The sequence below is a fragment of the Rhinopithecus bieti genome, unplaced genomic scaffold (assembly GCF_001698545.2).
Source record: "Rhinopithecus bieti isolate Rb0 unplaced genomic scaffold, ASM169854v2 scaffold_4553, whole genome shotgun sequence".
Taxonomy (NCBI): Eukaryota; Metazoa; Chordata; class Mammalia; order Primates; family Cercopithecidae; genus Rhinopithecus; species Rhinopithecus bieti.
In genome coordinates this window covers 2858966-2886434 of record NW_016804694.1, presented here as the reverse complement: position 1 = coordinate 2886434, position 27469 = coordinate 2858966, and the positions used below count along the sequence as shown (strand labels likewise).

Sequence of the window (27469 nt, the reverse complement as noted above, 5' to 3'; positions counted from 1 at the left end):
CGCCTGCCGGGCTCAAGTGATTCTCCTGCCTCAGCCTCCCGAGTAGCTGGGATTACAGGCACCTGCCACCACGGCAGGCTAATTTTGTATTTTAGGAGAGGCGGGGGTTCACCATGTTGACCAGGTTAGTCTCGAACTCCTGAACTGGTGATCCGCCCGCCTCAGCCTCCCAAAGTGCTAGGATTACAGGCGCAAGCCACCGCGCCCGGCCAAAATAAAATTTTGTATGTAAACATGTACACAGCTGCATAGAAAAAATACAACCCAAAATGAAAAAAACTGGTTATTTCTGTAAAAAGTAGGAATTGGGTGGTGGTGATTGATGGTGGTGACGTTAGAATATTTTCATGTTCTAGTCTATCTAAACCTGTGTCTTTGTAATTCAAAAACTGAGAATGTAGTCATGCTTTACTTGCATACTTAAAATAGGACTAAAAGTTATGAAAAGAAAAGCAAGCCAGAAAATGAGTAACTTAAAATCATGGTTTTGCTTTAATCTGGTTCATATTTTGACTACAAATGGAAGGTCAGATGACACTACCAGTACTTAAACAAGTTCCTACCCAACTGACATTATGGAACAGAAAGAATTTCTATAAGAAAACACTTCTGAACTGCTCAAGTCCTGTATTTTGACAGAGATTAACTTAATGATCTCACACAATGATTTTTGATAAATTATGGCTCTTCAAAACAGCATATAACTGTACATTATCATACTGTACTGCAAAGTATCAATCTTTTCAGAACACAGCCCTAATGAAAGCAGCATGCTTTGCAGAACCAGTTTCAGGATAAATAAATAAATGCACTGGGAAAAAAAAACACCGTTAAATTAAAATCAAAAGAGACATTTAAAGTTTGGGCATTCTTCATTATGGGAAAGAATCTTCCACTTTGAGACTATTATATATCAGAAAAACTCCATCTGTTGTATAATTATCTCTGATAAACGGCCTGATGCTTTGAGCTTCATTAGAGAAAAGGGAAGAGAAAGACACACACAGAGAGAACTGTAAATAAATCTCCCCACCATATTTCACTTAAAACCAGCCCAGCAGGAAATCATAAAATATTTTTTAATAGGCAATATTTTCTAAATGCTTTACTAGAAGAAACCAGCCTGTTTTGCCCAATATCTGGCCTCCTGAAGTAGGCATAGTCTGAAAAAGGGAACACTGGTTTCATTTAGAGATTATTAGAAATTTAACTGGTAAAAACAAACAAATCAGAAGTTTAGCCGCTTGGTGGCAGTGATACTAAATTTCCAGGGAACAGATTAAGGCTTGTCAGACAGAAATGAAGATATGTAGCCAATGACACCCAATGGATGTTCAAAGACCCAGGGGCAGTCTAGCAAGGACCTCTGTTAAAAGGCACTACCATTTTTTAAAAATCCCTGAGGGAGCTACGATATCACCAGAAACCAGTTTCCAAGGAAACGATGGAAATCTCTGTTCAACCAAATTAATTTAACCAGAGGTGGAGTATGTTCTCAAATTTCTATTTTGGGAATCAGTGTCATATTAAAGGAAAATCCAGTCAGCACCTGGAAATGAAGCTTTAGTCATTAAAAATCCTCACTAACATGCCAGTTAATATGGTTCTCACTTTTTCTGTATATTTTATTTTGCTACAACAAAAGTATGTCTTGGGTGGATGCAGTAGAGAAGAGTAGGAAAAAAACCAGAGTCCCATATTATAGATGCAAAAGGCCCAGAGCTGAGTTCTGGCCCTGTCTTGGGACTTCAGGAGGGTCACTATCTAAACCTCCCCTTTTCATCTATAGAATAGGAAGGAGAATATTTGCCTTACCTATGCTGCACACTGTCAAGATGATCCTAGGAACATGTGCACCAAAGTACTCCATAAAACAGGGGTTTACAAATTTTTTCTGTAATAGGCCATTGGGTCTCCACAGCAACTAGCCAATTCTGCTATTGTAGCACAGAAGCAGCCACAGACAATACATTAACAAATGAGTGGGGTTGTGTTCCAATCAAACTTTACCTATAAACACGGAATTTGGAATTTCATGTAATTCCCACATTTCACAAAATATTATTTGATTTTTTTCAGTTGTTTAAAAGTGTAAAAATCATTCTCAGCTTGTGGGCAGCATAAAAACAGGTGATAGGCTGGATTTGGCCTGTTGGCTATAGTTTGTCAACCCCTGTTGTAAACTATAGTTTTTATGTAAGAGCTGGTTGCTATTTAATTCTTAGTATGTGCCTCCACAGAGCTCAGAAGACTGCTTTGTATGAGATAGGTACTCTCTAACTGCTAGTTTAGAATATCAGACTATTTGAAAACAAGTCCATTTCTTGCCATTAGTCTTCCCTAGCAACAGGTATCAGTTCTCTTCCTCTCCTGCCTAGAAAGAAATAGATCAGCCATGACCCCTCCAACACCTCCATTTCCATCCATTATACTAGTGGGATTGGAAGAAAAATCCAAAAGCTCAGGTAGACATGTACATTAAAAGGTTCCCAAACCAGTCATAAATAGGGATGCTCAAGCCTTTAAAAGCATAACAACAGAAAAGCTGACTTGTATAAAGAGATGAGGGCATTTCCTCATCTTGTGAGAAGTCATCTGTCTGTACTTAAGAACAATAAAACAACAACTGATTCCAGCGTTCTAACTACAACCTGGCACTATCCTTTCTCTCTGCAAAACTTAGGTCAAAAAACATAACTACAAACTACATGTATTCTCCCTTAGAAAAAATCTGGAAACTGGGAGAACAGTAAATAGGCAGTGGCAAAAGCAGAAAGAAATGTTTTCTTCTTTTTAAGAGTTTGTCCAACACACCTTCCACTGTATAGCCTAATTTGCATGCAAAGTCCTTTAGACCATAAATCATGATAGAGAATGGTAGCTATGGTGTGGTGGCAGAGTCAGTCCCTTGGAGCCAGAATGCTCTGTGATCTTGGGCAAGATAATCATCCTGTGCCTCCATCCTCAAACCTGTGAAATAGATACAATAGGAGTACCTGCCTTACAGGGTAATTACGAAGATGAAGTAGGTTAATACAGCTGATTCTTGAACAAGACCAATTTGAACTGTGTGGATCCACTTAGACACACATTTTTTTTCAACCAAATACAGATGGAAAATATAGTACTGCCCACATATATGGAGGGCCAACTTTTCACGTAAGTGGGTTCCACAGGGCTGACTGTGAGACTTGAGTATGCGCCGAATCCCCTGTGTATAATGAGGAATGACTGTGCATATAAAGTACTTGGAACAGTGCCTGGTACTAAGTATACTTGTTGTGACCTGTTATATTATAGCATTTAAATGCTGTAACAAGTCCTTTAGTCACTATTTGAATTTTGTTTACATTACTTTTGGAAAAGGCTTCCAATGGCTAAGCTCCATGCACTCTTCTGCAGACACACACAGTTTGGGACAGGGAGACATATGTTTACGTTCAGATAGAGAAATATCACTTAGAGCTTTTGGATATCTGCTTTATTTATCTGCAGGGAAGTGTATTAAGAAATTTTTTTGGGTAAAAATTAGTCCTGTTTCTAAGTTTTACATACTTCCATCAATAGTTATTGCTCTATCTGCAGTCTTTTCAAAAGAAAATGTACCCAGACTTTCACTACTTTCTGTTGATATGTTCATAGTTCAAGTTCATGTTGATAGTAAGAAGGTGAAAATAGATTTAAGCAATATCCATTTTCTTGTCTATTAGGGGAAAACAAAACCTTTCACAAGCCCCAACAAAATGTAGCACTCCTAGCTCTATGCAGTAACCATGGATCCATAACTACTAAATAGTTTACAAATTTCATGGTACTTGGATCTGGCATCCCAAATCCATTTTCCAACAACTGCTACATCTTACTTCTCCACATCTCTTTAGGGGAAGCTAAGAAGAAATCCACAGATGAAATTCTGGTCCCTTGAAGATACTAAAATATCAACATAGGCAATCTCCTGCTGCCTCTTCCATCATCCTTTGTCACCTTGGCAGATCACAGCTAAAAAAATTTGCAAGACGTAGATGGATCAGGCTGTCTAGTGTCTCACCTGGGTCTTCACTGCTACTAGGCAATCACTTTAACTCCCACTGATTTTTAAAGCATCCACTCTGACAGCTCTTAACAAACCCAGGGTACTTGTCTTACCCCATATTCTCAACCCCCAAATCTGGCACACATCTCCTCACACTAGCATAGCTGCTTTCAACTTAGGTGAGGGAGCAAAGCTGACCTGAAAAAGCTTTGCAAATAACATGCCTGTTAACCACTACTTGCTACTTCCTCCCTTCCACCCCAAAATTCTTACCCACTTGTTTGCGAGAACAAACCAGACTCCCAGGGAGAGACATATGTAGTCAAAAAGGTGACCTCCCTGTGTATTAAGACTAATCTTATTCATTTCTATACTCAGCACTTAACTTAGTGTCTAACATACAGCAGGCACTCAGCAAAGATTGCTAAATGAATATACAAACCACTGAAACCGTTTATTAAATAGTTTATTTAGGTTATCCATCTTATGATCACTAAATCCAAGTGCCTCTTTGTCAGTTTACAGCCTCAGTAGCATTTTCATAATATTGTGACAATATCTTATAGTGACTGAAAACATAGGCTCTGGATCCAAATTCGTGTGTTACAGCATGGGCTTCACTGCCTTGCAATAGCTCTATAACTTTGGGGAGAAAGTTAATGAACCTCTCTAAGCTTTCGTTTCCTCATCTGTAAAAACAAGTAAATAAAAGCACCTACCCTAATAGGCTGTATTGAAAATTAAATGTTACCGCATCTAAAGAACCCTGAAGACTGTCTAGAATATAGCAAATGTTTCATAAATATGAGCTAATATTATTATTATCTAAACTGAAATCTGTTCCTTGGCTTTTGTGACCTTGCCCACTATCATTCTCCTCCTGACTTCTTCAGTTGCTTCCTCTAGCCTTTTTGCTCCTTAAGTGCAGAAATTTCACTCACAGGTCTATTCTCACTGCTTTTCTTTTCTTTCTTTTTTTTTTTTTTGAGACAGAGTCTCACTCTGTTGCCAGGCTGGACTGCAGTGGCGTGATCTCAGCTCACTGCAACTTCACCTCCTAGGTTCAAGCGATTTCCCTGCCTCAGCCTCCCAAGTAGCTAGGACTACAGGCGCATGCCACCATGTTCGGTTAATTTTTGTATTTTTTGTAGAGACGGGGTTTCACCATGTTGGCCAGGATGGTCTTGATCTCTTGACCTCGTGATCTGCCTGCCTCAGTCTCCCAAAATGCTGGGATTACAGGCATGAGCCACCGTGCCCAGCCCTCCCTGCTTTTCTTTACTCTCACCCTTGGCAACCTCATTTAACACCTATGGCTTAAACTATCATCTCCATGTGGATAAAGCCAATCTTGACTTCTCTCCTCTGAGCTCCAACTCAACCTGCCCAGCGGCATACAACACAAACTTAAGTCATCACCATATCTCCAATTGGCAAATCTCATTTCCCTAGATCTGTAGAAGCTTGAGGAATTAGGAAAGAGATTAGCTTCAGAGAGTATAAGTCTAAGAGAAACATACAATGGTTCAAAGCAATGATGTCACCAAAAAGAGAGAAAGGCAATGAAGCTAGTAGAACTAGACATCCTTAATCAGGCTGAAGGTATTCATATTGAAAAAAAACCAAAAAACAAAAAAAACCCATAGCAGTCTACAGTGGCCGAAACTGGCTAGTAACTTGCGTATGATGTGGATTTCCACATATCTTAATGACAGGAAGAGAAAGCATCCCTCTTGCCCACACAAATATTATTCTCTGTGACAGTTGTGTTTCACATTGTGAATTAACTGATTAAAAGTATGAACTCTGAAGCCAAATGCCTACATTTTTGAATCCTGGTTCTGGTATCTACTAGTTTGTGACCACAGTCAAATTATTTAATCTTTTTGTGTCTAATTCCTCATCTACGGAATGAGTATAATGACAGTATCTACCTCATTGGGTTATCACGAGAAACAATGAGAAAATATGCATGTAGAATAATGGCTCATATATAAAGTGCTCAATAAATAGTAGCTGCTGTTATCTCAGCCTCACATGCATTTTGGCGGCTTGAATTGGTTTGTGATGGCCTGATCCTGGTATGCACGAATCCAATCCAGTTTCCATCAGATGAGATCCTGACCAACCTTTTCCTTAGACCAGGAGTTCTTAACCCAAGGGCCATAATAAGCTGTAGAGAAATTCTATGCAAAATTGGTTATAAATGGATGGTGTATATTTTTCTAAGACAAGGGGCCATAGCTGTCATCAGCTCCTCAATAAGTGCATGACCTTGAATAGATTTTTGAAAACAAAACAAAATCTACTGCCTTAGCATGACCACTACCATTTTCACCGTTTTTTTTTCTCCTCTTACATGATTTCTACACCTGCTTTGGCCTCTATTCAATAACTTATAACATTTTAAAAATTCTCTCTTTGCAATGTTATTCCTGTTTAATCCTTTCCATTTTCAATACAACCAAGGTTACTTCTCCAAAGGACTGTAATATAATATCACTTCCTGTGCTCAAAAATATGGCTATTGTCTCAAGTCCAAATAGCTTAGCTGGACATTTAAGCCTCTATGTCTTGGCCACGACTTACCCTTCTAGCCTTGTCCTTCATTCTCTTCCATAAATGGCCCTAAGACAGTCATTTGCCATTGAGAAACTTCATGCAGCTTTCCTTCCACAGCTCATTCTACTCTGTCTAGTATGTCTCTTCACCACCTTCTATCCATCTTTACTACTTCCTCAGTAAGTGAATGTCCTTCAACAGTTGCTGTCTTTAATATATAAGGACCAACATGGGTGTATGCAAACATGTATCAGGGTTTGTCAAACTCAGCATTACTGGCATTGTGAGCTGAATGATTTTTTGTTGCAGAAGACTGTCCTATATGATGTAAGACATTCAGCAGCATCTCTGGCCTCCAGACACTATCAAATGTTCTGGGGCTGTGGGGTGGGAGATCACTCCTGGTTGATAACCACCGATAAACTATAACAAATATATTTAATTTCCCCTTCAAATTCTTTGAGGACAAGGACTATGACCTTGCTTATTTTATATTCTCAATATTACCAAATATAGTAGTTTATGATAGATTTAGATATTTGTTTTCTGCTAACCTTTCCAAAGTTAGTATACAGAACACAGAGACCAGGTCTCACAAGGCTGCAGTGTAATGGTGAGACCATAGTCAGTCCACTGTAACCCTGAACTCTTGGGCTCAAGAGATCCTCCTGCCTCAGCTTCCCAAGCAGCTGGGACCATAACACACACCACCACATCTGGCTAATTTTTTTTTTTTTAGGTAGAGAAAAGAGTCTCACCATGTTGTCTGGGCTGGTCTCAAACTCCTGGCCTCAAGCAATCCTCCTGCCTTGGCCAAGCAGAGCTTTTAAAAGGCAAAAATTGCTATGTTATGATATCCCTATAATTTTCAACAAATACTATCAGTTATAGTTGTGCCCTAAAAGAGATGTATGTTTCACATACCACCAGGGATGGGGGATGGAGGGAAAGAGATGTTATGTTATGACATTATAAAAATTAAGTAGACAATGGGCCAGGCATGGTGGCTCACGCCTGTAATCCCAGCACTTTGGGAGACGGAGGCAGGTAGATCATTTGAGGTCAGGAGTTCGAGACCAGCCTGGCCAACATGGCAAGATCCTGTCTCTACTAAAAATATAAAAATTAGCCAGGCATGGTGGCAGGCACCTGTAATCCCAGCTACTCTGGAGGCTGAGGCAGGAGAATGGCATAAACCCGAGAGGCGGAGCTTGCAGTGAGCTGAGATCCGGCCACTGCACTCCAGCCCGGGCGACAGAGCGAGACTCCGTCTCAAAAAAAAAAAATAAATAAATAAATAAATAAAATAAAATAAAATAAAATAAAATAAAATAAAATAAAAAATATCCTATGTCCTATGAAGTATAGTGTTTTCTCAGTTAAATGCTTAGAAACAGTCAAGGCCCAGTTAGTGACAGAGGTAAAGTTTCAATCTAAGGCTCCTAAATTAGGGTTTTAGGGTTAGAATCCCTTACTGGTCCCTTGCTGCACATTAGAAATCCACTGCAGAGTTAAAAATAACAGATCCCTGGGTCTCCCTCCAGATGAATTAAATGAGAATGAGGGAATGATGCTGAAGATTAAAATTGTTTTAAAAACCTCCAGTGGATTCTAATGTGCAGACATAGGTGAGAGCCACTGCTCTCCAGACTGGTTCAAAACTTCATGTACTTTGACAGTATAAAAGGCTATTTCTTCAAGAATGGCTGAAACTTATTTTCTAACTTGCTGAGCTTGGGCCTTGTATGTGAACACTTATCTTGAATAAAAAGAAGTGCTGTTTTTTCTGGGGTTAGGCATTACCAAGATGCTCATCTAAGGTTCTTAGGCTGCTCTCTCTACCACCCCTAAGAAGCCAGGCACTTACACTCCTCTTTACTCGGTGAAGTTACATTCAGTTCTGTCGGAAGCGGCTGCTGGCTGGGACTAAGAGTTGGCGTGGTTATCGAGGTATTGTTGTTGTCACTGGTGGTCTCTTCGGAAAACAAATCTGATTGGCTGTTACTTGTACTTGGAGCGGAATCATCATCTGGTTGTTTCTTTTGAAAATCTGAAGAAAAATAGAAAATGAGCTTAATTAAGGAGTTCACAGTCTCTGAGGATTAGAAAACAATGGAAGGTGGTACAAAAATTAAATGCAACAACAGCAATAATAAAGACTGATCTGGGTGTTTAAAAAACCATGGGAGTAAAACACTGGTCAAAAACTTTTAAGATTAGTGGAAGGTGACTAGAGATAAAAGTTTTCCAAGGTCCCATTCAGAAGAATGCAAACATACTGATTTTAACGTTCTGTGCAAAGCCAAAGATGCATGTTAAATATTTAAGAGTAATCAGAAGGAAAAAGGGAATAAACAACAGTTTTCAAACTTTTTAGAAGGAAAGGTCATAAGGAAAAAGGCAGCAGAGAAAACAGCAGAGTAAACAGAAAACACATAACAAGATGGTAGAAATAAGTATAAATATGTCAGTAATGGTAATAAACAGACTGAACTTTTCAGCTAAAAGACAGAATATTTGGACTGAAGTCCAGTTATATTCAATTTATAAGGGACATACTAAAAACACAAATATGAGAGGATAAACAAAATGTTAAAGTATAGTTAGTCCTTGAACGTCATGGGTTTGAACCGTGTGGGTCCACTCGTATGCGGATTTTTTTCAACCAAATGCAGATCAAAAATACAATGTTCACAGGATGTAAAAATCATATATGGAAGGCCTACTTTCCATATACCATGGTTCTGCAGTGCAGACTGATAAACCTGAGTATGCACAGATTTTGGTATATGCAGGGGAGTCCTGTAGCCAATCCCCCAAGTATAACACAATTGTATATATATAAAAAAATGTACCTGGTAAAAAAATATAAGCGAACACGCAGGGCACAGTAGCTCACACCTATAATCCCAGCATTTCTGAAGACTGCAGTGGGAGGACTACTTGAGGCCTGAAGTTTGAGATGAGCGTGAGCAACACAGCAAGACCTCATCTCTAAAAAAGTTTTAAAAAATTAGCTGAGGGTGGTGGCGCACACCTGTAGTCTCAGCTACTTGGTAGTATCTCTTGAGTCCAGGAGTAAGAAAGAAAGAGGAAAGGGAAGGGGAAAAGGCAGGGGAAGGGGAATGGAAAGGGGAAGGGGAAGGGGAAGGGGAAGGGGAAGGGAGGACAAGACAGGACAGGACAGGACAGGACAGGACAGGAACAGAGAAAGGAGAGGGAGAGGAGAAACGGGAGGGGAGGGGGAGAGAGAGAGGAGAGGAGGAAAAAAAAGAATGAAGAAAGGAAAAGGAAAGGAAAAGAAAAGCGGGAGGGGAGGGGATGAACAGAAAGCTAGTATGGCTACAGTACTGTCAGAATATGTAGACTTTAAGTCAAAAGCATTATTAGGGGTGAAGAGGATCATAAAATAGTAAAAGAGTCTTCTCCAAAGCCCCAAAATACTGCCCTCCCTTAATATACAAGGGAGATTGGTTTCAGAACTCCCGCATATACTCAGGTTCCACAGTCAGCCCTACTGAACCAGCGTATATTAAATACTGGTCCTCCATATACACAGGTTTAGCATCCCATATTTTCAATCCGGGTTTGGTTGAAAAGCTTCATATAAGCAGGCATACAAAGTTCAAACTCATTTTGTTCCAGGGCCAACTGTACTTAAAAGTAAAAATGGTTATATTCACAAGAAACTGACAAATTTCCTACAGGGGATGATTTTAATATAACTCTCACACAAAATAATTAATAAGCATACAAAGACCAAGTATCCAACAATTAGATAATGAATTATTTTCTTTTTTTCTTTTCTTTTTTTTTTTTTGAGACAGAGTCTCACTCTGTTGGCCAGACTGGACTGCAGTGGCATGATCTCAGCTCACTGCAACCTCCGTCTCCCAGGCTCAAGCAATTCTCCTGCCTTAGCCCCCAAGTAGCTGGGATTACAGACGTGTGCCACCACGCCCAGCTAATTTTTGTATTTTTAGTAGAGATAGGGTTTCACCATGTTGGCCAGGATGATCACAAACTCCTGACCTCAGGTGATCCGCCTGCCTCAGCCTCCCAAAGTGCTGGGATTACAGGCATGAGCCACCGTGCTCATAAATTATTTTCAAACACATGGAATATTTATAAAAGCTGATTAAAACCTGGCTAAATCTTGACCACATATCAGAACACAAAGCAAAAGTCTCAACAAATGCCAAAGAATTACTAAGATACAGACAATATTACCTGATCATAGGGCAACTGAGTTAAAAACTGCTGAGAAAAAAATTTATATTTGGAAACATACAAAAAAAAATTTTTAACTCGTGAGTGAAATCAAACTATAAAATTACAAAATACTTACAATTAAATAATGAAATTACTACATATCAATATCCAGTAAAGATAAAAATATATGTACATTATCTACACCCCAGTCATTTAATCCCTAGATATATACCTGAGAGAAACTCAACAAACATATTCAAGGAGACAGCAACAACCTTAAGGTCTATAAATAATGGCACAGTCAAACAATGGAATAATGTACATAATGGAAACAACTACTGTCACATGTATCAACATGAATGAATCTCAAAATCATGACGCTGAGGGGAAAAAGCAAGCCACTAAATCACAGTAGATTGTACTGTGCTTATATAAACCTCAAAAACAGTACAAACTCAGATATACTGTTTAGGGATTTGTATGCTTAACCCAATTTTTTTTTTCTTTTCTTTTGAGATGGAGTCTCACTCTGTCACCTAGGCTAAAGTGCAGTGGTGCAATCTCAGCTCACTGCAACTTCTGTCTCCCAGGTTCAAGTGATTCTCCCGCCTCAGCCTCCTGTGTAGCTGGGATTACAATCGCCTGCCATCACGACCGGCTAATTTTTGTATTTTTGTAGAGATGGGGTTTCATCATGTTGGCCAGGCTGGTCTCCAACTCCTGGCCTCGGGTGACCCGCCTGCCTCAGTCTCCCGAATTGCTGGGATTACAGGTGTGAGCCACAGCACCTGGCCTTAAACCTTTTCAAAGCCCCCAAATATTAGCATAATTCAGAAGAGCAGTTACATCTTAGATTGAGGGAGGGTGGTGTGATGGTGAGAGGCACACAAAAATATCCAAAGATAGGTAATGTCCATTAACAGAAAATTGATCTTAAAATGCTCTACAGTGATTAAATGAATAAGGCTACAAGTATAATAGAAAATCTCAAAAGAATGTTGAGAGAGAAAAGCAAGCAAGATACAGAAAGATATACATGGTATAATAATACTTATACAAAAATGTAAAATATGTTAAGAATACCATATATTGTTTATAGATACATGAATGGTAATAATTACAAGATAAAAACATTCAAGGAAATAATATACCAGATTCAGGATAGCGATTACCTCTTTGAGGCCAAGGGATAAGGAGAAAAACGGGTCTTCTATCTTGTTTTGTAATTTTTTATTTCTTAAGCTGTTGGTAGGTATCTGAGTGTGATTATTGTCTATATTCTCTATATGTTTTAAAAATCTAATGCTACTCTGTGGAATACAGATTACAGTTTATTATATCAATTCAGAGAAGTACAAGATTCTTATAACTTGACACAGCCTTCGAACCACAGGGAAGTGTTGCTATCATACTCTATAACTTCATCAGAATCACTACCTTTTGACATATTCTAAACATAAGAATAGCTAGCATTTATGATGTGCCAGGCACTGAACTAAATGTTTTATGTGTGTAATGTATTTATGTTAGTCCTCAGGAAAACCCTAACAACGAAGGTATAAATAACATCATTTTAATGATAAAGAAATTGAGGTTCAGAAAGTTTAGGTAATTTGTTCCAAGTCAACAGCTAATAAGTAGCAAGGACAAGTCCATGTGACAACAAAGCCCATGGTCTTCAATCACAACCACAGGATGTGGCACTGTGATCACCAGGATGGGCCAAGAAGAGACCTCCATGTCAAGCCCCCAGCCATTTCCAGCACCACTAGTGAGTGCAATGAATGTAGCCAGTTAGTAACTGCTAAGGTGATCAGTGCTCTACAGCCCCCACTGCTTCTTTTCTGTGTATTTATTTCTCCTAGCCACTTTCTCGTTCTTCCATGTTTTGACATTTTAAAATGGCTTATTATCTCAGTGTTACTTGTATAGCACCTTCAAGAAAAAGGTACTATATCAATGGAATAAAAATACTGCAATAATGATACTTCTTTTTTATGTCATGTCATCTCATTAGCTCTCCTATGTCAATAATCATTGTGTCCCTCCCATAACCATCTGTCTACCTTTTAATTGGAAATGTTTTATGACCCTGACAGAACTGAAACTGAGTCATCACTGTACCATCTAGCACAATCCCCAATGCTTGGAGACAGATGCACACACAGAAACTCACTCACTCAGGCACAAAAGCCCTTTGAAGGTGAAGGATGTTGGTGTCTAAAGACAATTATTAATACCAGGCTCCACCCACACACTCTCCAGCCAAGCCATGCTGCTTTGATGCTCAGGTACTTTCAAGTTTTCTTTTGTGAATTGGTAGTTCACAAATTTCAGGTTTTCTTTTAGGAATCAGCAGTTGACACAGTGTACCTTCTTTTAACCCATACTCCTTCTATGCCTTTTCTACACCTGCACAGGGTGATGGTGTCATCACATCACCAGGCTAACATACAAACCCAACTGGCTGCTCACAAAGAGAGGAGTAGAAGCTCTATATATTCTCTGCTTGAACCTGAAAAAGCATCCAGGAATCACAGAATGTTACAACCAGTAATGACTTTAGAAATTCAGCTCAATCCTCTCATTTTACAGACAGAGAAAGCAAGAGCTGAGAAAATTACTACAACTCACCAGAAATTGAGTTGGGAGTTTTCTAACTTCCATGCCAAAGTCTGTGCAATACAAAGAGCTCTAGAGTGAGACCTGGATTCAAATCCTGCCCTTGCTATTTACTGGGCATATAGCTAAAAGCAAATTGTTTAATCTTTTGGGGCCTTCTGTAAAACAAAGGGAGGTGGTTATTTAAACCTCTCAGGAAAATGTGGATTAAATAAGATAATGTACATGAAGACCTAGCACATGAGTACTCAACAAATGACAGAATTAAAAAGAAAAGGTATTTTCCAAACTTAAAGAAAGGGGCACTAAGTAAGAGTTATCTTTTCGTTTTGGCCCTGATATTTGCATCACAGTTCTTATTCTCTTAGGCCTTTCTGAATCATTCAGCATCCAACTTCTGATTACTGCCAAAAAGAAAGAATCTCTCAGAAGTCTACTCCGAAAATGAAGGGCAACAGATTCATATTACATGTAAAGAAGTAAACAACAAAACATGAGGCACAGAGCCTGCCTCCCATCATTCTACACTGGAGAGCAGTGCAGATGAAAGGTCCAGAAACAGCCACTTCATCTGATTCAGACAAAGTAAAGGTCCGTTCCCTTGATATATTGTATAATTCTCATATAAATGAGAAAACTAGAAATCTCCAAGCTTATCTACCTCTCTAAATGAGAAAAAAACTTAGGAATAACTAATTTTATAAGTTAGTTGAGTTAACGGTATATCCAAAGGTCTTAAACTTGTCCTTGAATAAAGTTGTGAGTCTGAGAGAGGTTTATGTGAATAAAGCTTTTCCAAAGCAAACTGTTACTTGTAAAAACTGAGTTTAAAAACCTTTGCACTTTAATGGGATTACTGTTAAGAGTGAATACAGCCCAGATCTTGGCAACTTACCTTATTATCATCTAAAGGGAAAAACAATTTCTCAACAAAGATATGCTTGAATCCTTTATTACCCAGAAATGGAATGTCTCCAGAAGATAAAGTGACCTAATGGTTCTAGCAAAGTCAAAATAACCAGTGAAGCCCCTGGGACTGGCTACCCACATACTCCCTGGCATAGTTTTCTATACTGTTTTCAGAATGATATTTCACACGTCAATCTTCTTACTACAAAATGCACCTAAAATACTGGAAGCACTGTGAAAGCACTTTGTCCTGTCCTGCTTCACAAGTCCATTAACCTGGGCAGTCTCTCTAGAAGTACACCACTATGCAATACTCATTTTGATATGCACATGCCCCATGGTTTCTCTCTCAGACGTACAATGCTGATTTGGCAAGATGCTTAGATTCCCAACCCCACTTCTAGACTATTACAATAATATGTCTTTCAGAATGATTTCTTCAAAATATTTAAAAAGAATTTCGGTTATTTTGCTAAACTTTTTCTCTCACTGAAAACAAATTAATTCTTTCTAACTCTGTTCCATAACCTATTTTTTTTCCTCTTAGCAAGGTATCATGAATGTTTCTTCTTTGTAAAATATAAATGGGTGATCACTAATGAGTACATGGTCTCATTCGTTCATAGATACATGAACTAAACCAATCCACTAGTGTTACACATTTTCATTTACCAACCTTTCACTATTATAAACAAGATTTCATTGAGTTTCCTTAAGTTATATAATAGAAGTAGATCAATTGGTAAGAGAGGACGTACATTTTTAAAGAATTTGGTACGTATTACCAAATTCTCTTGGCACAGCACTCTGTGATTTCCCATAGCACAAGACTTACTATGGTACATAAGAATCATCTGTTCACTTGTCAGTCTCCTACATTATTCAGGATCCAGGACAAAGAATGGTTCTCAATAAACATTAACTGGATAAATAAGTGGCCAATGTTTTCCTGTAGAAAGTCCATCACTGGATTACATTTAAAAATATTTATCAGTTGTTACTTTAAACCTTTCATAAACTGTTTTGTGTGTCTTTAAGGGTACTCTTAGCATCATGTGGGTCGGCATTTCTAAAAGATAAAAAGCTTAATACCTGTGAATTTCTATTTTCATAATCAGTAAGTAGAGATGAGAAATTCAACTGCATTTGTTCCAACTCACTCATTAAGACTACTTGGGATCACTAATAAGGCTTCTATCATTATTGCAAACACTAAAGCCAGGTATATAGGAAATCAGATTAGAAGTAGAAGAGGAACTAAGAGTTAAGCGCCTCCTATGAGTCAGGCACTCTGCCAGGGGCTTTGCATTCATTTTCTCATTTAGCCCTCAGAATAAACTGGGCAGTAGACGTCATCACCACATGTCAGCAGAGGACAGTGTGTATGGCAAGGTTGGGCAACCTGCTCCCTCCTTAACAAATGCTAGAGCTAGGTTTTGAGACTCAGCTTTATTTGACTCTAATGTTTGTGCTCTTCCCACTACAGCATGCACCACTGAAGCAACCACCTCCCAGCTCCCCAAAATGCAACCGCTCGCAGCCTGCACCCGGTACGCTGCTGGTTCGCACATTTCCATTCTCAGTCTCCAAACCCCATCTGACTATGTATCACAGATTACAAATCCATGCATCCACCAGAAGCTTTAGTTTGGTATTTCACACCATAAAATACTTCATGTTTCAAGTAGTCAAATTTAAAAAAATGGAAAAGGTTGCCAGAGGTTTTGTTTCTCAACCCACTTAAAAATAAAAATTCATTTCCCATATCTCAAGAGTTTGGTTCATACAAGGCACTGTATAAAGGTCTCCTTTAACACAACAGGGTTCTGCTCACCATCCCCTCTCTGCCCAATTTATATCCATAATAGGCTACAGCTTCCGTTCATAGAAACATTTCTAGGTTTCTAAAGCTGCATTGTCCCCCACCCCTATCTCAACCACAAAACTTAAATAGCTTATTTTAAAAAGTTACAAAGCCATTAGGAGCCAGCCAATTCATAAATCAGACTTCTAGCCTTCTGATTAAAATCTTAACAAAATCCTGGTAGTTGGATGTTAATCTGGGTTAACAGCCGCAGCAAGAATAAACTGCTTAAACAGGAGTGAGCAAGAACCAATGTACTTACGGACTTGGTCACGTTATGCATATGTTGTAGCTTTAGGGGCAAACTGTGATCTATTGAATGTGGCTAAGTCTACTTAGGTGTCTTTTCATGAACAGTATCTTCTAGCCTCTTTAAAAAGCAAAAGCAAAACACCTTTACCCTATCAGATTCTCACCCAACCTCTCACGGCCATTCCTTCTCTTTAAAAATCAGACTATCTTCTTTTTTTAAAAAATATTTTACTAATTTTGTTTTCTTTCAAAATCATTTTATTAATTGAAAAAAATCAGACTCTCTTCACTGATCTCAGAATAGACAGACTGAATAACACTGCTCTGTTTTTGTGTGCTTCCTCCTTTTTTCTAAATTTAATTTGAGACAGGGTCTCGCTCTGTCACCCAGGTTGGAGTGCAGTGGCATACACATGGCTCACTGCAGCCTTGACTTCCTGGGCCCAAGTGATGCTCCCACCTCAGCCTCCTGAGTAGCTGGGACTACAGGTGTGTGCCATCACACCCAACTACCTTAAAAAAAAATTTTTTTTTTGGTAGAGATGGAGCCTCACTGTGTTGCCCAGGCTGGTCTTGAACTCCTGGGGTCAAAAGATCCTCCCACCTTGGTATCTCAAAGCACTGGGATTACAGGTGTAAGCCACCATGCCCAGCCTGTGTCCTTTCAAATAAGTTAAAAATATATACATATAATACATATACATATACATACACACACACACACGGCACCCGTACATGTATATATCCTCCTAATGATGATAAATGACTCCTATCCTATGTTCCCTATTTATGTCCATGAATCTGTAATTTGAGTAATACCTCAAAAAATAAAATAGACCTTGTCTTCTGCCCTCCTTCCCATCTCAAGACATGGCATCAACACTCACTCAGAGAATAAAGTCAGAAGACAGGAATTATCTTGAACTTCATGTTCTCCCTTCTTAATTTTACATTCCCCAAATTACCATTCTAGTCATTTGCAACTCCTAAATATCTCCTGAATCCACCTACTTCTCCATTACCACTGTAGTCTAAGCCATCATCATCTGTAAGATTCCTCTGATAGCATCTTTTTTATTTTGAGACAGAGTCTCACTCTGCCACTGAGGCTGGAGCGTAGTGGTGCAATCTCGGCTCACTGCAACCTTGGCATCCTGAGTTCAAGCCTCTTGGGTTCAAGCAATTCTCATCCCTCAGCCTTCCAAGAAGCTGGAACTACCGGTGTGCACCACCACATGTGGCTAATTTTTGTATTTTTATTAAAGACAGGGTTTCGCCCTGTTGGCCAGGCTGGTCTCGAACTTCCAGCCTCAAGCAATCTGCCCGCCTTGGCTTTCCAAAGTGCTGGGATTACAGGAATGAGACACCATGTCCAGACTCGATAACATCTTAATTGAAATCTTTGTGTCCTCTCTTGGCTCAGTCTAATCCACTCTTCACAATGCAACCACAGTGATTGCAAAAAAAAAAAAAAAAAAAAAAAAAAAATTTAAAAAAAAAAAAATTGTAAGAAAACAAATTCTGATAACATCACCTCCCTGCCTAAACCCTTGAATGGCTTCTCACTGCCTTTACAACCAGATCCAGAATCCTAACCATGGCTTAGAACTTACAACCAGCTGCTGGCTATTTCTTCAGCCACTTTTGATGCCACTGCTCCTCCTCTCCCTCTCCTTGCTTTAGCCATTCTCTAGCGGTCTTGGTTTTTCAGATACTCCGTGCTTTTTCTCAACAGGGAGTGCTATCTTTTTTTCTTTTCTTTTCTTTTTTTTTTTCCCAAAATGGAGTCTCGCTCTGTCGCCTAGGCTGGAGTGCAGTGGCACGATCTTGGCTCACTGCAACCTCCGCCTCCCAGGTTCAAGCAATTCTCCTGCCTTGGCCTCCTGAGTAGCTGGGATTACAGGCATGCATCACCACACCCGGCTAGGTTTTGTACTTTTTAATAGAGACAAGGTTTCATTATGTTGGCCAGGCTCTAACTCCTGACCTCAAATGATCTCCCTGCCTCAGCCTCGTGCCTGTAATCATGTTGGGATTACAGGCGTGAGTCACCACACCCGGCTGTCAACATGGAGTACTTTAATCACGACATGTGGAAGATTTTTTATCCTCATATTCACCTTGGTAAATCCTACTCATATTTGAACTCTTAATATAAGCATTACTTCCTAAGGGAAGTCCTTAAGATTATCCATAGAAGGCACTTTATTAAATATTTGTTGGATAAATGAATGTCTTATTCACAGTGTGACTCAGCCCCTAGCAAAATGCCTGCCACATGATACACAATATGCATTTCTTGAATTTAATGTATTGGATACCAATGAACACACAAAGTTGAAGAATATTAGTTCTCTTACAGACATTAATGGATTTTAAATTGCTACAAAATTTATTTATAGGAGGTAAGAGTGCTCCTACCTACAAGAGAAATATTAAGCACCCTGTCAATAAGTAGATGTTTGGATTTCATAAATGATCTCCGCACATATAAAAATTTCTTCCTTATTATTCATCATGGATAACTGGTCCTGACAGGACTTACAAGGTCTCTCAAGTCACTTCCTGCTTGCTTAGATTTAAACCACAGAGCTTAAGATTTTTACGTGAGGCAAATACAGGTAACATTAGATTGGCTCCCAAAAGCATATTCTCAAATGTGTCTTGCAAAAACAGGCAACAAGAGAATATATGAAGCTGACAAAGCTTACTCTTTTCATCAATTAAACTTACTTTATAATCTGGTTTATCACTGAAATTAAACATTCTCTAGATTCTTCACACCTCTAGAGCCAACTACTCAGAGGTGTGAACTAGCAAAAAAAAAAAAAAAATTATTTGGAGTAAGGCTTGTTTCTTAGGCAGCATTTATTGTGCAGACTATAGTTTTCCCTGTAACAGTGTTTCATATTCAATATTCATTTACAGGGCATAAATTAGCAATGTTAACATTACAGCAAATATCTAACAATTCATTAGTACTACAATAACATGTACATTTATATCATTTCAGTCTAACCACAAAATATGTCAATTTTTTTAAAACGCAGGGAAAAGTTTTCTGAATATTGTGGCATTAATCTAGCTCTAACAAAATACGCACTTTATGCTGTATGTGCATATACACATACAGTTCAGCCATCAAAATTACTGATAGGGTTTGGCATATTGTGGAAAAATTGGGTAAAGCTGACAAAATAAAACAGGCAAGTTGGAGCCTAAAAACAAAACAAAAAACTTCTATTTGTTTACAGTTGACCCTTGGTATCATCTAAAGACCTCCCCTCAAGCCATTAGTCCTTAGTGTCATTCATGAATTACTCCAATGGCACAGAAGTGGCATGAACGTAATTGCTGGAGAAGCTGGAGGCTGGAATATTTTACCCCAGATTAAAGGCTTTAAATGTCCCATAAAGACTTCAACAACAACAGAATAGAAAAGTAGAAAAGCATTTGGAATAAATTAGCAAAAACAGCAGGTTACCACCCCTCTTTTGAGATCACTGATTATTTCTATAATTGTATCCACAGTCCTAATGCTACTAGCCTTTCATTTTACCGTGCAGATGTGACAGGAGAAAAGACAAAAGAATAACTCCCACTGGCACCTCTCTTTTGAGGGGGAGGATGGTGGTGGGACTGGGTACAGCGTAGGTACTGCTCTTGCCCACCTATGCTCTTACAATCTGGTCCTATTCGTTCTTCCTTCCTTCTATCCACAAAGGCAGCTCCTGACTTAATGAGCTATTCCTACCCCTAATTACTCCCTCAATATTTCCTGAGTATTTCTACTCAGTTCTCAGTCTATAATCTCATACCAGGGTCACACACCACCAGTCTTCAGGTCTCCTTCATTTAAGCTCTGCTACTAAGCTGACCACTCCATTTGTTTCAGTAAATTCAACTTAAGAGTGGTGATATTAACTTTTGAGACACATTTTCCCTTAAGATAAAACTTGTAGATGTTCAGCACAAATTCAAGCAATACAATATGCTATATTTTAAGAATGTCAGCTGGGCACAGTGGTGCACGCCTATAGTCCCAGTGTGTAAGTCCATTCTCATGCTGCTATGAAGAAATACCCAAGACTGGGTAACTTATAAAGAAAAGAGGTTTAATTGACTCACAGTTTCACATGGATGGGAAGGCCTCAGGAAACTTAGAATCATGGCGGAAGGGGAAGCAAACATGTCCTTCTACACAAGGTGGCAGGAGAGAAGCGCCAAGCAAAGGGCGAAAGTTCCTCATAAAGCCGTCAGATCTCATAGGAACTGACTCACTTTCATGAGAACGGCATGGAGGTAACTGCCCCTGTTATTCAATTACCTCCCACCAGCATGACGTGGGGATTATGGTAACTAAAATTCAAGATGAGATTTGAGTGGGGACACAGTCAAACCATATCACCTGGCTACTAGAAAGGCTGAGGTAGGAGGACTGCTTGAGCCCAGGAATTCCAGGCCAGCCTAGGTAACATCTCAAAACTCCATCTCTAGGAGGGGAAAAAGAAGCAAAGAATGAATTGCCTTCTTGGCCAGGCAGAGTGACTCACGCTTGTAATTCCAGCACTTTGGAAGGTCGAGGTGGGTGGATCAACTGAGGTCAGGAGTTTAAAACCAGCCTGGCCAATATGGTGAAACCCTATCTCTACTAAAACTACAAAAATTAGCCGGGCGTGGTGGCATGCACCTATAATCCCAGCTACTCAGGAGGCTGAGGCATGAGAATTGCTTGAACCTAGGATGTGGAGGTTGCAGTAAGCCAAGACTGCACCACTGTGCTACAGCCTGGGAGACAGAGTGAGACTCTGTCTCCAAAAGAAAAAAAAAATGAACTGCCTACTCAAAAGTGGTGAATGAAGAGCGGGGTGGGGGGTGTGGGGAGCGAGGAGAGTCAATCTCTTTCCCAAAGAGTAAAAGACCAAGTAGTGGTTCAAACTTCTAAGATATATTTTTTTGAAGGATTAAATGATGGGCTTACTAATACTTTCTTCTTACATCTATTAAAGCATATCAGGGGGATGTTTAGAGAAGATGGCAATGATCTTCACAAGATTAGGGCTAATTTACTAATTTTTATCCAGTCAATCCAAGGTATCAGAATACACGATGTTTATATAATTCACAATTCCTAAAAGGTATCTATCTTCACGTAAAGGCTATCAACTACTGATACAAAAGCTTTCTCCACTAGTGAGAAAAGCTCCATGGACAATTAACCTACATATCCTCTGTCGCAGTATGATGTGTGTAACCAGACTGCCTGAGTTCAAATCCTGGCTCTATTTCTTAATAGCTGTGTAATCTTGGGCAATTTACTTAACTTCTCTTGCTCTAGTTTTCTCCCCACAAATGAGAATACTACTACTATCTACCTAATGAAGTTATTTTGTAAATAATACACGTGCAAGTCTTAGAACGGTGCCTGGCATATAAGTAAATCTTGAAGTAACTATGATTGCTATTCCTCTTCCAACTCCTTGTATGCAATTTAAAAAGTTGCTAGCTTGAGACTAAGGCTATGAAATTAATTTCTCTAGTGTAAATTATAGCGAAGTCTTTGGCTTCATTAACAATGTACACTAACAAGCCAATCCTGGGGATACAAATACAAACATTTTCAGAGACCAGGTGGGTATCATAAATGTGTGAAGTTAGAGAGCCTAACACAAAAGGGAGTGCTAGTTATTGTGGCTAACTGGCAAGTGTAAGTCTCACCTAAAGGCATGTGATTTCAAATGTAAGAACAAAAATAAAAACCTCCAAATACAAGATATCTGTGCTTTGAAAGCCAAAAATGTAAGACCCTTGATTTAAACAGAGACAAATGCACTTATCATATAAAAGTTTTTGAAAACTGCATTATTAATTCTGCCTATTAGTAAAGAAATGACTGATCAGATATAGGTGAAACCAATGTAAGAACAAACAGGAAAGTTTAGAGGTGTAATACAAAGAATCAGAACTGTACGAATCGTGCCTAAACTACTTAGAAACTGCATGACCATAAGAAAGTTACTGAACTTTATTTCAGTTTCCTCAACTGCAAAAATGTTAAAACCTACTGTGTAGGATTGTTGTGAGGATAGCAGATAATGCAGGTGCCCCTCATAAAACAGGCATTGAATTTTTTTTTTTTTTTTTGAGACGGAATCTCACTCTGTCACCCAGGCTAGAATGCAGTGGCATGATCTTGGCTCACTGCAAGCCCTGCCTCCTAGGTTCACACCATTCTCCTGCCTCAGTCTCCCGAGTAGCTGGCACTACAGGTGCCTGCCACCACACCCAACTAATTTTTTTGTATTTTTAGTAGAGATGGGGTTTCACCGTGTTACCCAGGATGGTCTCGTCGTGATCCACCCACGTCGGCCTCCCAAAGTTCTGGGATTACAGGAGTGAGCCACTGCGCCTGGCCTGAATACATTTTTTAACGACTAATAAAAAAATGTTGGGGCCAGGCATGGTGGCTCATGCCTGTAATCCTAGCACTTTGGGGGACTGAGGTGGGCAGACAGCTTGAGCTCAGGAGTTCAAGACCATCCTGGACAACATGGCGAAACCCTGTCTCTACATAAAATACAAAAATTGGCCAGGTGTAATGGTGCGCGCCTGTAGTCCCAGCTACTCAGGAGGCTGAGGTGGGAGGATCACCTGAGCCCAGGGAGGGTGAGGCTGCAGTGAGCCATGATTGTACCAGTGCACTCCAGTCTGGACAACAGAGTGAGACCCTGTCTCAAAAATAAATAAACAAATAAACCCACAAACACAAAAAGTAAACAAACAAACAAACAAAAAAAAACAAAGAAACAAAGAAACAAAACCTAGGTCTAGAAAAGATCTTCTTAAGCTAGACTTCTTATTATCAGTCAGCTTAGGCTAATTTACCTGCAAAAATAAATGACCCTAAAATCTACAGGCTTTATAACAATGGTTTGTTTTGATCACATTATAGGTCTGCTGAGGGTAGGCAGCAGCTCTGCTCTATGTATCTTCATTCCAGGAACCCAGAATGAAGGAGTGGCCCTAAATGGAATACTGCTGGTATCACTGCAAAGGGAAAAAGAGAAATGGAACCACCTAACAGCTCTTAACGTTTCTGGTCATAAAAGCCAAATAAACTTTTCATTAGCACTTTACTGGCTAAAATAAGTCACACAGCTCAGCCTGATGATCAGGACAGGGAAGTATGAGCCTCACACTGGGAGGGGCACCAAATATATGGAGACAATAATCTGGGATTCATAATGTGTGTGCATAGAAAACTTTTGCATATAATTTTGAGTAATCTTATTAAATTACATGCAATATTGTATATGTATATAGGCACATTTTCCCTCTCAGATAAAGGAATAAAGATACCATATTCTGCAAAGCATCACAGATCACAGACCAAAAGGGCCAAAGAAAAACTCATATTGCGTTTGAAAGAAGTAATATTTCTTTTTTGCTTTTTCTTTTTTTTTGGAGACACAGTCTCCCTCTGTTGTCCAGGCTGGAGTGCAGTGGTGCCATCTTGGCTCATTGCAACCTCCGCCGCCTGTGTTCAAGTGATTCTCCTGCCTCAGTCTCCTGAGCAGCTGCGATTACAAGTGTGCATCACCATCCAGCTAATTTTTGTATTTTTAGTAGAGATGGGGTTTCCATCTCTACTAATGTTGGCCAGGCTGGTCTTGAACTCCTGACTTCAAGTGATCCGTATGTCTCCCAAAGTGCTGGGATTACAGGGATGAGCCACCTGGCCAGAAGTCATATTTCAAACATACAGCCATTACTAATTATAATACTAGATCAGTACACTTTAGTTCTAACTCTGATTTTCCCAGCTGCTGATTACTAGACAATGTGGGCTGGAGATATCAACTAACTTTCTACCAGGCTGTACTAAATTCTGTAATAGTCTTAATAAAAATCTGAGTGTATGAATGCCATAAAACCATATTAAGCAGATACTGGCTTATTGAAAAGAAAGTTTTGTCTGAAACAACTATTTCCAAGCAACTAAAATCCTTGTTCTTTATAAAATACCAGATAATCCGACCCCAACTCAAAATTTTGTGTTTTAAATTAATAGGACCACGATATGTTGGTTTTATCTTTTACTGATTACAAGTCAGGCTCATTTCTGATTCTCAAATGGACACCGGTTACTAAGTACATGTATTAAATTTTTTATTTATAGCTCCCTATCAAACAGAGAAAACAAATTATTACAAAGTCCTTCCTAGGAATGAACTGCCTCATACCTAGTTAATCCAAACCGGTTTGTCTAAATGTCACTTAGGACAAGTGAAATTTGGTATAACTAACACATTTTAAAATATTTTCATTTGGGAATATGCTTTTACTTCACTTGCAAGCATGGGTAGGTATGTATTGAATGGAATAGCGGAAGAGGTAGAAGTTATCTATTCTGAAATTATCTTTCAAATATTTAATAGCAAGTGATATAGGTAAGTTTCTTCAAATAGCACTAAACAAATTAAATGATTGTGTTCTATGTAGATAACAACTCCCATTATCTCTTACTCTTATTCTATGCGGCTCAATAGGAAGTCTTACAGATAAGAAATCCTTTATAATTTTCTCATTTAGGCAATTTATTAGGCTTAGATCTTACATTACTCTGAGAGATGGTGCTTACCATTAATTCAGACAAATGCGCAAAAGGAAAATGAGATACATTTTAGTCATCATCACCGCTACTTACTTTTCATATATAATGCCCTTGGCTTCTATAATGAGGGATGTTATAAGAAAAAGCCATGTAAAAAACACTTTTTGAAGAGCTGTTACTGAGAACACTGTTCACTACTCTTCTCGCTAACCACTTTAGAGTTCATAACACAATGATCTCTAAACTGCTTATAAAGTATTTCCATTTTTGCTTTGATCCCTAGGAAGCTCAGATTTCAATCTGCACTGTCTTTAATGATTATACAGATGTGTATATAGATTTCTGTGTTCAAATTCCTTATCTTGGTCTTACTACTCAATCTGTATTTTCCCTTTGTCCTGATACCAACATTTAAAAAGAAAAAACTATTGTAATCTATATATATTTTTTACTAAACTACTCTTATTAGAAATAGGTAGTGTTAAATAAAATACCATAATCTTACTTTTTAAGTGGGAGATTTCATAAAGATAAACATTTGAGATAATATATATTTATATCTGTATCAATATTTAAGTGAAGGCTACTGATTCAAAGGAAGAAAATTGCTAGAAAATGTATATGAAATTTGAAACAAAATTTTACATGAACTGCATTAGAATTCCTATATAAGGAACTATGATTAGATTCTTATTTCATTTTATCTTTCAAGGTAAAGAATGCATGCATAAGAAATATCAACTAATGTATTAGAATTTCTACACAGGAATGGCTGGGCACTGTGGCTCAAGCCTGCAATCCCAGCACTTTGGGAGGCCAAGCTGTGTGGATCACTTGAGGTCAGGAGTTCGAGACCAGCCTGGGCAATATGGCAAAACCCCCATCTCTACTAAAAATACAAAAATTAGCTGGGCGTAGTGGCACGCACCTGTAATCCCAAGTACTTGGGAGGCCGAAGCAGGAGAACTGCTTAAACCCAGGAGGCGGAGGTTGCAGTGAGCCAAGATCGCGCCACTGCACTCCAGTCTGGGTGACAGAGTGAGATTCCACCTCAATAAATAAATAAATAAAAGAATTTCTACATGGGGAGATAACAGCTATCACTAAACAGATTTTAAGGCAAGACATGCCAAGTCTAAAATAGGAGGAGTTGAAAAACCACAGACAAAACAAAAATCAACAGAAGATGCTTAGGAGGCTAGCTACAATATTACAAAAGCAGTACAATTTCCTTAACACTTTATACTTCAATTGTCTCACCAGAAATCTTACACATCTAAAAAAACTGGCTCAAAAAAGAAACAGTAATTACTTTTGCATCTTCTCATGTACTTTTATCAAGAGCAAAAACATCTTCTGCACAACCAGCCCCAAAACTCCCATTTCACGAAAGTGATTTACTATTTCGCTTAGCTCTGTATGTGAATAACACTGTAGTGCAAACTCAAGGGAAAAAACTAGCATGTCAAGAAAGGCTGCAGCACATTCCCAATTTCTCTTTTAATATTGTGTTTATCAATCTGATAGATGTTAAATTCCATTCACCTTTTTTCCTAGAAACGAAACTAAAACTAAGAGTGACAAGGAAAATTACCATCTCTGCAGCAAAGTTGTTGCTGAGACATTAAAGATGCCTAGTGAAGAATGAACTGTGGCTCTAGCACTCAGGAGCTCAAGTTCTTCTGCAAGATGGCCAAAGGACCAATTTTATTCATTTCAGATAGACTAAAAAACCTGCCAATCTAAAAAAAAAGTAAGAGTGTTAACTAGACTTACTTTCAACCAAACTAAAATCCAGCAATAAGTTTTTTAAATTAATCTTCTCCATTAACTAGTCATGGCCAGAAATAAATGCACCAACGACAGTAATTTGTGTACTGCTATGGATGTAAAGAAAAGGGTGAAAAGGGTCAATTTAAGCAAGAAAAAACCTACCAAAATTAGCTTATACTAGTCGTGACGGTATTCAGAAGGACAGACTAAAGACTTTGGAATGGCTTTTTATTGGATTAGTTTTTGTTGAGATGGCCACAATTACGTATATAAGAGAAGCTGTTATTATTGACTGTTTGCCCTGACAGACCTTGTCCCAGAATCTTTATTTTTTATTATGTCATTTAAAAATAGTTTCACAGAATATACTCATGTAATTTTGTAGCTGAAGGGCTTTGAGAAATGATCTACTTGGGCTGGGCATAGGGGCTCACACCTGTAATCCCAGTACTTCGGGAGGTCAAGGTGGGAGGATTACCTGAGGCCAGGAGTTTGAGAGCAGCCTGAGCAACAGTGAGACTTTGTCTCTAAATAAATAAATAAATAAATAAATAAATAAATAAATAAGCAAGCAAGCAAGCAATCTGGGTGTGGTGACATGAGCCTGCACCTTTAGTCTTAGCTACTC

The 27469-nt window shown here is 38.8% G+C and overlaps 1 protein-coding gene across 4 annotated transcripts in view; it reads right to left on the bottom strand.

Annotated features, from left to right (window-relative positions):
* The window catches only part of ZFAND3 (zinc finger AN1-type containing 3), a 342184-nt gene that overhangs the window by 86102 nt on the left and 228613 nt on the right, over positions 1–27469 (bottom strand). For all 4 annotated transcript variants that reach the window (XM_017870149.1, XM_017870151.1, XM_017870150.1 and 1 more), the window contains one exon: positions 8463–8645. In XM_017870149.1, coding sequence (XP_017725638.1) covers positions 8463–8645 — 183 coding nt within the window. The remainder of the gene's footprint in view (positions 1–8462; positions 8646–27469) is intronic.